This window comes from Cheilinus undulatus, linkage group 6 (assembly GCF_018320785.1).
Source record: "Cheilinus undulatus linkage group 6, ASM1832078v1, whole genome shotgun sequence".
Classification (NCBI taxonomy): Eukaryota; Metazoa; Chordata; class Actinopteri; order Labriformes; family Labridae; genus Cheilinus; species Cheilinus undulatus.
The window spans coordinates 29,102,971-29,115,473 of NC_054870.1; the positions used below are offsets into that span (position 1 = coordinate 29,102,971).

Genomic DNA, 12,503 nt, shown 5'->3' on the forward strand with positions numbered 1-12,503 from the left:
GAATTTCAGTAGACTCATGTAACAGAAGCTTTCATTTGGCTTCATGACTTTTGATTCATGGTTAATAAATGTCTAATTGTCTGTTGTATTGTGCTGTGCAGTTAGCATTTAAAGCTGCTTACTGATGAGCCGGATGAGATCAACAAAATAAACAACTACATAAAAAACCCCAACAAAATCCAGAGATAATGTGAAGTGACTTTAACTTCTTCTGTTGTCGACTATAGAATATGAGTAAAAGCTTTCATGAAGACTTGACACATTTCTGTTATTTTAACCAACGCGCATTTCTGTTTGATCTGTTTACAGAGAATCTGAGTGTGACTTCCAAACCAGACGAGGCGATAGCAGAGCCCAACACAGACAGCAAACCAGAGAGACCAAAACCACCCACCAGTCTGCCTACCGACTCACTCAAGGCCATACTACCCACACAGATCCCAATAGTTTCCCCTGACAGGTACCAGTGCCTATCACCAAATGCTTCAATAAAAAGCTCGGACACACACAAGCACACACACATCTACAGGACTTACCTGAGCATTTTACATCTAGGACTTCCAGCTGATTGTTTTCTGTCTGCAGCCCACAGACAGACAGAGAGAAAGATCCAGACTACGACTCCCTGCCCTCACAAACCTCCCAGTCAGAGAGCTCCATGTTGCAGGTCATCTGCAGACCAGAGGCTACCAACAAGGAAGAGGCCTACACCTTCCATACTGTGCACAGTAAGCACCTCGTCTCGACGCTAATATGTTACTACATTTGGGTCCAAATTAAGCACGACATTCATTAAACTGTAGTCAATAGCATTCAGAATATGGTGACTGATGTGGTCAGATCCAGTGGAATATACACAGTGTGTACAGGGTATGTTTTTGTCATCATGGACTTTAGAGTTAAAAATATACCCAATTTTAAAGAGTATATGAGTTAAAAGTATACCCACGTCTGTTGGGATCCACCCTGCCTCTTCACAAACTAATTGGTAACATCACTGAGACTACACTGACATTTGGACTGCAGTGGTATTTTTGTACAGGCAATGATGCTATTGTCAGAAACGTCCAAATTTTAAAGTTTTATTCCTGCATGAGTATCAGTGTATCAGTGTGAATATATTCAGATGGTTTGAACATGTACTCTGTGTTGAATGCTCTGATGCAGCCTTAACAATTTAACATTCTGGCAGGTTAAATAAATTCTTTCTGGATTGACTCCAACATGTTCATCTGCTCAGATGTTCAGTTATAGTTCAGCATCTGAATGCTTAATTAAAACAAAATCCCACTTAATACATTTATCCACTCATCAGCTGCTGTGTGTTTTGCCTCACCAGGAGACAGACCTCGTAAGCTGTACGCAGAGAGAGCTCTAAACCTGCCGCTGGGAGCTGAGCTCATCACTGGCAACATGTGGTAGTGCTGTTAAATCTTCATTCCTCTATCTTTTACTACCATCTTCTGTTTGTCCTTTCCTTCACTGTTTACCTTCACACTCTCCTTCCCTGCTTCAATATAATTTTTTTCAACTAAATTTTACTTCATTTCCCCTTTATCAATTTTCTTTTAATATTCATAATTACCAGATTTAGTCAACACACTGACAAACAATATGTTTTCTGTTTTTGTGTTTTCAGTGACCTGCTGTCAACTTCCTCAAACTCAGAGTGTCAGGACGGCCTGGCAGGTGGTCACACTGACTGTCCTTTCCAACGACGTATCATCCCTGCGCACAGGCTTCGTCCACGGAGGACTCACCCTGAGATCTTTCAGGTGTGCTTTAACATGTTCTATATCTGAAGAGAAACCCTTCGCTATTTGTTTTTCTAAACAGATGAAGGGATAAGAAATATGCTCATGAAGGTTTGTATTTAGACAGACTAAGGTGTTTGAAGTTATACAAATAGTTCTGTAAATCTTTCCTGCGGGATTTTTCAGAGACCCTGTTTGAGATTATATGCAGTGGTTTGTGGTTGTTAGTGGTGATGTGCCAAGAAATGTAGCAGTTTGCCAGAAAAGAGGAAAGAACTGTTAGCAAGCAGAGATGAATACAAACAATGTTGGTTTCAAATTCATTCAACAATCATTCTGACCTTGGCTTTATTCATGAGAGCGGAACGGCTTTCACTGTGTCTCTTAGGCCCTAGCAAACACAAAAGTGTTTTGGTTGGAGAATGCAAATTTAACAAGAACAACCATAAAATGTTCATCTCTCTGCTGATTTTGTCCTGTATATGTGTAGGTTTTTTTTTTTTTTTGCCTAACAAAATAACAAATTCTTCTTACTCTTAAATCAAATATATCAATCCATGTGAATATTTGCTGTGAAAATTGCAAAAAGAGGCTCTTCAAGCAGCATGCAGTTCTCTGATCCCTATCCCCACAAGTAGTTTCGGTCATTGATGATTACATTATAAAAATTCTTATTCTGTGTGCTGATAGTTTTGTTTTCCTTTGCTAAAATATCTTCACAGGAGCTTCAAACATATATGTATTACATTTCATGAATGAAAATTTAACAATGATCTCTGGGATGCCGCTGGTGTGTCCACTGAATGGGCCCAAGCCATGCCCACAGGCGAGAAGATGTGCCTCTCTCAACTGCCAAGATTGGCTACATCCTGACAATGTTGCCTTATTTCCAAATGTGGCACTGACTTGATTTTGGCCAGACACTTTATTTTGTTTCCATTGTAGCGTAAACTTTGATAGTACCTCCTCAACCCTGACAGGGTAGTCCTCCATTGTTGTTCTGATTGATATCACTGCTGTTGTAGGGACCAGATGTTCTTGGTTGTCAGATTTGCGTCTGCTTATGATGTTACACAGTATGATTGGATGTACCTCTGTATGATGAAATAGCACATTGTTATTGACCTTGGGCTACTGTGGAGTGTTGGTGGAAGTGGTTTGCATGGCTTTCATCATGACCAGAACAACCCAAACCAGCACCAAGAATTTTTGGACAAAATAAAGTGCTACTTACTGAATGGGACTTAACTACGTCAGAGGCATTTTTAACGCTGACTGCCGGGGTCAGCTCTACACATGGGTCTGTATGTGACTGCCTGACTGAGTGACTGAGTGAGTGACTATACTTTCAGGGCCATACAGATTTGTGTCAGTGGAGGAGTAGTGACATCTAGTGGCAGTTCATATGGTCAGCCATATACTAGGTTTTAACCTGGTCTTGTTGTGAGTGTTTTACAGGTGCACGTACTTTGTTCTATTTGTGTATAACTATCTGTAGATTGATATGGCCGCTTTTAATTTCCATTTACTTTAGCAACATAAACTTCTTTCCCATGACAAAAATCTCTTTTGAATTAAAATTTACAGAGATGTTTTTTTTAATTAATTTATGGTCTGCATAAATGTCTTACTGCAGTATTGGAGTAATATTCATCTCACCAATCTAAATATTAATATTTACAGCCAGTCACAATTTGCTAGATTTATATTGTGTAATGTCAGTAGCAGATGTGACACCCAGGCACATCTGGTACCTACACCAAACATCCATCACAACAACAATGGGGGACATTTGGGCAAAAGTATACCTGGTTCTTGGTATGTGGGAATGTCATTTGGGAATCTGAATAAACAGACCCAAGCGATCTTTAAGATTCTGGCATCCAGTGCAGAGGAAGCCATAGCTAGCAAGCAAAACTCATGACTGGTCAATGAAAAAGACACGGAGCACTCAGTCCTTTTATATCATTGTGTTGCTTAGTGGGGAATTAGGCCAAGGAAACCCGGTGTGTCAGCAAGGACCTGAACCTAAAAGGGGGGAAGTCTATGCTGAAAATTCAGTAAAATAAAAACCTCAGTCTTTTCACATATGTACGATGCCCTTCTTCTAACATATATTCAGTGACCAGTTTTAAATTTCTATCTACACTGACTTTAACTAAACCCTTTAAATATTAATATATATGTTTGGATGTGCAAAAAATACAGTGAATTCAAAACTGTTTAATGCATGATTTAGAAATACACAAGCAGGTAAACATATTGATTCCTCTTTAATTTATATTTTCCTCATTAGTGTCACTGAGTTGTTCAGCAAATTTACAATTGCAGTTCCCCAGAGGGCAACAAACTATAATCATCCTACCATTTAAATCGGATTAGGGTTATTTACCCTCAGACTATAAAGTATGAGTCATCATTGCTGTTTGAAACAGTCCTGAAAAAGTCTGCCTCAGTGCTGGATGCAGCCCAGCTGCAGAGATATTAACTGCCTGGATCTTTCTGTGAAGGAGAAACAACACAGAGTCTCTGCTGAATCATTACTGCACCAGTTTGTGTTTGTAGAGAAGACGATGCTCTGTGTACTTGTAATAATCCTCACTCTCTTCAACGTGGGAAAACAGCAGGCTTCTCTTGTTTCCTGAGTAATAGCAGGGGAAGCCATGTGGGTGTAAATGATTTGTGTTTGTGTGTCTTTCAGGAAGAGGACTCTTTGGACGATTCATCAGAGACTTCCACTCAGGAGAAACCCACCAGAAAGATTTATTACAAACTAAAACTCTTTCCCGGGAAGTGGATCAACATTTTATACGACCGGCTCACCCTGCTTGCCCTTCTGGACAGGTAACAGATAAAGAAATACCCCAAACTACATTTCACTCTAGTGCCCATATATTCCTATCCAAGTTCAAACACCACACTAAAACATGAACCTTTGCCAGGAAAACAAATCATTTTAATGACACTTTTGTGTTTGACATCATGTCTTTTTTTTTTATTCCTTACTTTTGTTTCTAATAAACAGATGATTTTAATCATCTGATAAAAATGTCTGTCACCAGACATGTTTTGTCTCTTTAAATTAAAGGTTTTAATGCAAGAGTTTCTTTGCTATTAATTTCACGTCATTATTGGTTCATCATTGCCTGTCTTGTTCCATTTTGACCAATGGATTTTATGTTTGTTGAGGATCGTCTGTTAATCTCAAACCCTTAATGTTGGCTTGTCTGTTTAAATGCAATTAAGATGTCTTAAAAGCTTATAAATGTATAGGTATGGTCAAATTCATCCTTTTTTTTTTGCTGTTTCTGCATAGAAACCAGGATGTTCTGGAAAATTTGGTTGCAGTCTTCATGGCCTTCCTGGTTTCTTTCCTTGGTTTTGTGCTTCTAAACCACGGATGCTTCAAAGACTTCTGGGTCTTCCAGTTTTGCCTTGTGATTGCCAGCTGCCAGTATTCCTTACTGAAGGTAAAAACCAAACAGATTTCTTAACTCCTAACTTTTATGTTTTCTCTCTCAGCTGTTTATTTAATGAGCTTGAAAACTGTACTTGAATCTTAAGATAGACAACACTGACAGGGAAAATCAAAGCTATGATAGTGATTGTACTTTGATCAGCATGCATGTATGCAGGAATGTTTGAGCTTAAGTGACACATACTCCAGCTCTGTAAGCTTTTTTTATATATCATCTTTAATGTCTTTCTGTTAACCTAAGAAGTAGCCATGTGAATTTTAGTGTTATACTTTTTAACTTCTTCACAAATATGATCAAGACTTTGCTTTTTATTTCCAGAGTGTTCAACCAGATGCAGCTTCACCCACACATGTAAGTTATTTTATTTTTTGCTGATTCCCAGATGACGTTAAAGTAGAAGTAGAATAAATGTAGAGATAATAATTACTACTGATCAATGTTTATAAATTATTAAGAAACTTCTTTGCATTCACCCATGATCAGTGATGCCCATAAGGGAGAAAAAGTGGAAAGCTTTCTGGGGCCCAGCCAAACTGGGGGATGATGGAGGGCAGGGCAATCCTGGTCCATTGTAAAGTTAAGCTGTGATAACCATATTTTATATCTAACCTGGATAATCACCACTCTTATCAAAGCAACGAAAAAACCCAGTTTTATTTATTTATGCTGTTGTAAAATATGGCATTTTCAAAATGTAAACCCATTTTCTTGAAACAGAATTACCTTTTTATGGTCATGTTAACAATGTGGATTGGCACACTGAACTAAACCATTTGTAAGGTAATGTCAGTCTTCATAGTCAAGCCATAATGTGCACAAACATCAGTATGCCAGAGAATAAAGAAGCAGGAAACCAAAAACTTCAAGGAGAAATAATTAAATCATTGCAGAATAAGGGTGAAAATACACTAAAATGGGTTGAAGTTGCAAAAATGGGCTGTTAATTTGTGAAAAGCAGTTAAAAAGGGACAAAAATGGGTTAAAAGTGGCAAAATGGTCAGAAATAAGTGGTGAAAAGCAGTTTAAAGTGGCAAAAATCGGTGAAGAGTGGTAAAATTGTCAGAAATAAGTGTCGAAAAGCAGTTAAAAAGTGGCAAAAATGAGTTAAAAGTGGCAAAATTGTCAGAAATAAGTTGTGAAAAGTGGTTAAAGAGTGGCAACAATGGGTTTAAAGTGGCAAAAATAGCTTCAAAGAGGCAAAAAAGGGATAAAGGAACATATACAAGTAAAGATAGTAAAAAAGTGGCAAAAATAGGTGCCAAACATGGTGAAAGTGGTAAAAAAAAGTTGCAAAAATGGGTTAAACTGGCAAAAATTGGCTAGCAGAGGCAGTAATGGGTTTAAAGTTTGCAAAAAATTGGCTAAAGGGGCAAAGTGGGCAGTAAAATTTTGAGTAATGGTTAAAAAGTGGCAAAAAATTTGCAGCTTAAGTAGTGCAAATGTTTTAAAGTAGCAAAAATACACTTAAAGTGGCAAAAATAGGTTTCATGTGAAAACAAATGTGGCAAAGTAGGCAGAAATGGTAATAAAATGGGGTTAAAAATGGCACAAATTAATAACAACATCAGAACCAAATAATAGCTTGACACGCTTTTTAGTTCCTAAAATGAAGTGACTGTTAGCCTGAATGCTATTACCAATGCTACTGATCCAACAAACATGCATTGATATCATCAATAGATCACAACTTCGGAGGGCCCATGCTCTGAGTTTTTCAGGGGCCCAGCCAATTCTGTGGGCAGGCCTGTCCATGATGGCCTTATTGATTGGTGTCAGCTGTGACTGTTGTTCCTTTTTGTTGCTGTATGATATCCACATTTGGCACAGTGAGGTTGCGAGTTTGAAATCAGTTAGTATCCATTCAATGCTAATGACTTAACTTTGTTCAGTTGTGTCATTTCACTGAGAAAACAGTTGCAGGTTTAGGGAGTAAGGGATTAAATAGATAATCATGACGGCAAGACAAATTTATTTATGGAACACAATTCACATAGAGTAACTCAAAGGGTTTCAAGTAAAACAGCATTAAAACACCTTCAAGCAAAATAAGACATAAAAATACAAAACATAATATAAGAATCCAACAGCCATTAATATAGCCCCCTTTAGGTTGTTGAATAACAATCACACCCCTGCCTAGACTGTAGTCTTCTCCTTAAAGACTACAGTCTAGTCTTCTCCCTGAAGCCTCTGACACATATTTATTTTTTTTGTATTATCATAAATATCTTCAAAAATGACTTTAATGGCAATCAAACCAGCTCAACAAAACAACTAGAGATTTTCATAAGATATTTATTATTCATGCCATACTGTATATACATTGAAAACTTAATGATTTGTGACCAAAAGAAGTGGTTGTGTGTGCTTATGTCTGTGACAAGTAAAATCTGTCTTATGTGGAGGTGTAAGACTGCTTTGTTTAAAAATTGAACTCCTGCTGATGTCCACGATTTCAAAATCCCAATGGGTGTCTAAATATGTGTCTAAATACGTCTCCAGGGTCACAACCAGCTGGTGGCCTACAGCCGAGCGGCCTACTTCTGCATCTTCTGCTCTCTGATCTGGTTGCTTGAGCAGCTGCTGAGGATGAAGGACCTGCCTGTTTCTACACTGTACGGAGTTACCATCGTCTGCCACGACGCGCTCCACTTCTTGCGAGACCTGCTCGTGGGTACGGAGACAGCAGAGATCAGAATATATGGCCACCTGTGCACATGTGCATGACTTGTTTGAGACAGTCAAGCAGCTATTACCACACAGCACCTTTATGCTGTGGTTTATAATTTATTTTATTTTATTTTCAAAAAAGAATAACTCAGACATGTCTGTGCTTGATGCATGTAACAGGTTTTACCTACTGCTTCCCAATCACGTTCCTGGTGGGGCTTTTCCCTCAGATCAACACCTTCACCATCTACCTGCTGGAGCAGATCGACATGCACCTGTTTGGAGGGACAGGTTGGTACAAAGTCTCTTGATTTTATAGCGTAGGCGTGTTTATCAAATGTAAATGTTTGTGTTTCCTCTGTCACTTAAGTCCATTTTGTCACTTTTGGATGGATCTGAGAATTTTTGGCTTGAATTGTTTATGCTATGTCTGTGAAGCATGTATTGTTTGTTTGCATGTGTTGGGGTTTAATGCTATAATGCTTATAAATATTAATATAAATGAATACAATTATTTATCAAGATTTATAAGTAATGGGGCACCACCATGAAGACAGGGGACAACAACCAAAAAGTAGCAAATATCAGTTTCAGGATTAAGATTTAAATAATATTAGCATTATTTATTAAATATTGGTATTCAAAAATGTTGAAAGTGTGAAGGTGAGTACTGGCCTTCTCAACGAGCAGATTATTGCAGTGTGCATGCACAGCAATCTCAGATAATCTATCTTTAAATCTGGTATAATTTATTTAACAAGGCAGCATCAATTAAAATCAACGACACTTAAACCAATTACTATATGAAAAACTAAACTACAACAAAACAGAATATTTACAAAGCAAGGCAAATGTGGGTGTATGTGTGTTTGTGTGTAAGAAAGTGAAAGAGAGAAACAAGAGAGAGAGAGAAAAAGAGGATGGCTGATGCATATGTGGTTTCACATGTGACTTTAAAGATGGTAGATATAGTACAACAAAGAAAGCTTCCTGGCATGGCTAAGGAGTCTAAAATTTCAGTATGGTCGCCTCACGACACAGAAGCTCTGTGTTGGGTCCTTAACTCTGAAGGCAGTCACTGTTTGTGTAGGGGAAAGCACTGTTCTGGATAAATGTGGACATGGCAAAGTAAATAAAAAAAATCACATAACCAGAGACAAGACAACAATTCAGCTTTCAATGAATGTACATGAAACGTTTTCTACAGCTCGTTCTTCCCAGCTCAAGCCCCTTACTTGTGATCACAGTGTGTGATTAGTGTCTGTCTGCAGCAAATCAAGAAGTGAACAGAGTTCAGTCCAGTTATGTTCCTTCCACAGTTCCAACAAGTTAAAAGTCTTACGGCATCAAGATTCAGCTTTAGGGCGAGAGCAGGGCTCAGATTGTGCTTTGGGCGTTGGGATAAGAGTAACCTGTCTTTTTTCTGATACTGGGGGCTCTCTGCAGTACTACTGTTTGGATATATACAATATCCTTGGGTAAAAAGCAATGACAAAACATAAAAAAATAGGAAACCTGTGAGGTAGTTCCGGCAGCCAAGTCAAGTTGTGCTGATTTCACACTTAATATGTGCCATATTGCAATCACCTGAGAAACATCCCTCCAATTTGCAATTTATTTAAGCTGCAAGGGTTCAGGTCGCTCCTTCTGCTCTGTCCTAAAACAGGAATGCACTCTTGCTTTAAACCCCAGCATGACCCAAGCATCCACCCTAATCAGCCCTAAAATACTGCATGTAACGAGATGAGATGGGGTCGGAACCCAGACACCAAACAAAACATAGTTTGCTTTTGCGTTGAATATTTTAAAACATGAGTTGTCTGACTGAATTAGCAGCTGTAGACAAAAACCTTGTATCTTGCTGTAGCCGGGTGTTTTTCAAAGATTTATCCCCCTGCTAATGTTTATGAAAACATACTTAATCCTGACAGGTTTCCTTAAATATGTATCCTTCTGCCAGAACTTTGTCCAGTGATAAGACAAAAAAACAGAAATGTGAAATGTTCATAACTAATCTAATGCTGCTGGAAATTGTGTGTATGCGTGAAAACTTTAGTATTGATTGCAAAGTTTTCTCTGCCTTTAAGCGCAGATTGATCCTCCTTGAGATTTAAAACTGCAGTAATAATGTGTCTGTCAGAACTGTATACACGTCTTTGCAGTATTATTGTTTAATACGACTGCACCTTGTTTCTTCCAGCGGCTACGAGTCTCGTCTCTGCCGTGTACAGCATCCTGCGCAGTCTGATCGCTCTCTCTCTGCTCTACGGCTTCTGCTTTGGCGCTCTCAAGGTACAAATTAACAACAAATAAACACTTCCTTTCCTTCCTTTTACTCCTTTCATCATCAGAGTTTTGAAGTAAATTTGAGTTCATGGTCATCCTCCTGGTTATGGGAATAGAAGGAGACAGGGAGTTCAGTTAAAAATAGCGTGCAGCCAGGCAGTTTTACTGATGCAAGTTGCAGCAAAACAAAAGTATTGCCAGTCATCCTCAAAAGCAACGAAAAGATAGCAACTGGGAGAAGATGCTTTTAAAGTGAAAGGATCTAAAAGTGGCAGACTCCAGCTTTATGGTGTGATTCACACGGGTCTGCGTGCCTTTGTGTTGTTACAGGAGCCGTGGGATGAGCAGCACACGCCGGCTTTGTTCTCTGGTTTCTGTGGCCTTTTGGTGGTCTTCTCCTACCACCTCAGCCGACAGAGCAGTGACCCCTCTGTGCTCCTGTGAGTGTTAATACATTCATGTTGATGTTTTTAATTCAACAAATGAAGTTTATTTTGTGTTTTTATTTAACATGCAAACTCTGTCATGCAACGCTGTTATTTACAGGTCTCTGATCAAGTCCAAGATAATGCCTGCTTTGGTGGAGAGTGATGAAGAAGAAGAAGAAGACGCCGACATTAAAGATCCACTTCCTGAAAAACTGCAGAACTCAATGGTGACTAAATGACCAAAGAGAATTGCATGGATTTAAACTGATTGTTTAGTCAATCATATTCTCATCAGCGTTAGATAATTCAGCTCAGTGACAGCGTAATTACACCCTTCTAGTGTTGATTTTACCTGCCTTCTTGAAACATTTTTCATTGCTTTATATGGTGGAAGCTCTGTAATTATCACCAGAAAATCATTACTTTACACCTCGGGTGCTGGAAATCCTTAAAATTAAATATTTTGGGGGAGCAGGTGGCCTAGTGGTTAAAGGCGCTCCCCATGTACGCGGGCGGCCTGGGTTCGAATCCGGCCTGAGGCCCCCCACCGCGTGTCTCTTCCCCACTCTTGACCCTGTTTCCGACTCTATCCCCTGTCCTCCTCTATCTAATAAAGGCACAAAAATGCCCAAAAATAAATCTTAAAAAAAAAAATAGAATAAAATATTTTAATGAGAGTAATAAAAGATAGTCTTGGATTACTGGGAGTGATGCATCCTTGAAAACAAGCCTCTTGTTACCTTTCACACTGAATCGTTATAAAACTGCTGCATGTTTGATCTCCTAAAACTGAAGACTCAGAATGATTAGACAGAAATAATGATACCTAATTGAGTTCTTGCTGGGTTTTGATTATCAATGATCACATCTTCCCCCCTCTCTGCAGAAGGAGATTTTGCTCTCGGATGTAGTTGTCTGCTCTGTTGCCTACATCCTGACCTTTGCCATCACTGCAAGTACTGTGTTTTTGTCTCTTAAGGTGAGACTCAGTCCTTTTTTTAACCAAACTAGAGGTTTCTTACTGCTCATTTTCATTACCTTTCTTTTATTAAATAACACTGAATTCTTTGTTCTAGCCCTTTGTGACCATCGTTCTGTATGCTCTGGCGGGGACGGTGGGCTTTGTTACACACTACCTGATCCCCCAGCTTAGGAAGCACCACCCTTGGCTGTGGATATCTCATCCTGTGCTGAAGACCAAAGAGTATCATCAGTTTGAACCCAGAGGTCAGCATGCACGACATGTACAGTCCAGCATTGTTGGAACTGGAACTTATCATCTAATCATAAATCTCTGGCACAAACTACTTGATAATCGGTTAATCGGTTCCCATTTTATTCAAATACTGGATAGATTCTATGGAAGAATATTGCAATTACATGGTGAAAAAGATCTGTGAAAAAATGTTTCTGCTCTATATTTCTGAGTTACAGACATCACTATCTCATAATTTTGAAAGAACAAAATGAGTATTATTCCTGTAATTCAATATGATTTTACTAACTCAAAAAACAGAGCATTTTTTTCATCAAAATATATCGTGTACTTCTGAGATAGTGTCATTATCTCAGATAAACTGAGCAAAATTTCATTTTGTCATTTGAATGCAATACACCCTGCAAATGTTTATGAAACTTGAGGTAAAAATAACTTTACTGCTGAGTTTTAGACAGTTGACTTGCATAGCCTATTACATTTGTTACATTTAGTACAGCTAGCAGACTTTTAGTAGGTTTTAGAGTCTATTTTGCTGAGCCTAATGAAATGAAACAATGTATTTCAAAATGGCAAAATCAGCCTTTGCATTATTTTGTGACCTTTGGTGCTTTGGTAAGCGGAGAGTGTAGTCTAGAATAGAATAGAAAACAGAAATTTTTCTTTAACA

At 38.5% G+C, this 12,503-nt stretch overlaps 1 protein-coding gene across 3 annotated transcripts in view; it reads left to right on the plus strand.

Annotated features, from left to right (window-relative positions):
* pcnx2 (pecanex 2) overlaps positions 1-12,503 on the plus strand; it is a 52,083-nt gene that overhangs the window by 18,447 nt on the left and 21,133 nt on the right. For 2 of the 3 annotated variants that reach the window (XM_041789671.1, XM_041789672.1), the window contains exons 9-22: positions 310-460; positions 586-728; positions 1,340-1,418; positions 1,640-1,775; positions 4,456-4,598; positions 5,071-5,224; positions 5,552-5,584; positions 7,736-7,907; positions 8,084-8,194; positions 10,104-10,195; positions 10,520-10,629; positions 10,736-10,844; positions 11,504-11,596; positions 11,694-11,844. In XM_041789671.1, the coding sequence (XP_041645605.1) occupies positions 310-460; positions 586-728; positions 1,340-1,418; positions 1,640-1,775; positions 4,456-4,598; positions 5,071-5,224; positions 5,552-5,584; positions 7,736-7,907; positions 8,084-8,194; positions 10,104-10,195; positions 10,520-10,629; positions 10,736-10,844; positions 11,504-11,596; positions 11,694-11,844 (1,677 nt within the window). The remainder of the gene's footprint in view (positions 1-309; positions 461-585; positions 729-1,339; positions 1,419-1,639; positions 1,776-4,455; positions 4,599-5,070; positions 5,225-5,551; positions 5,585-7,735; positions 7,908-8,083; positions 8,195-10,103; positions 10,196-10,519; positions 10,630-10,735; positions 10,845-11,503; positions 11,597-11,693; positions 11,845-12,503) is intronic. The other variant, XM_041789673.1, reaches the window with a different exon arrangement.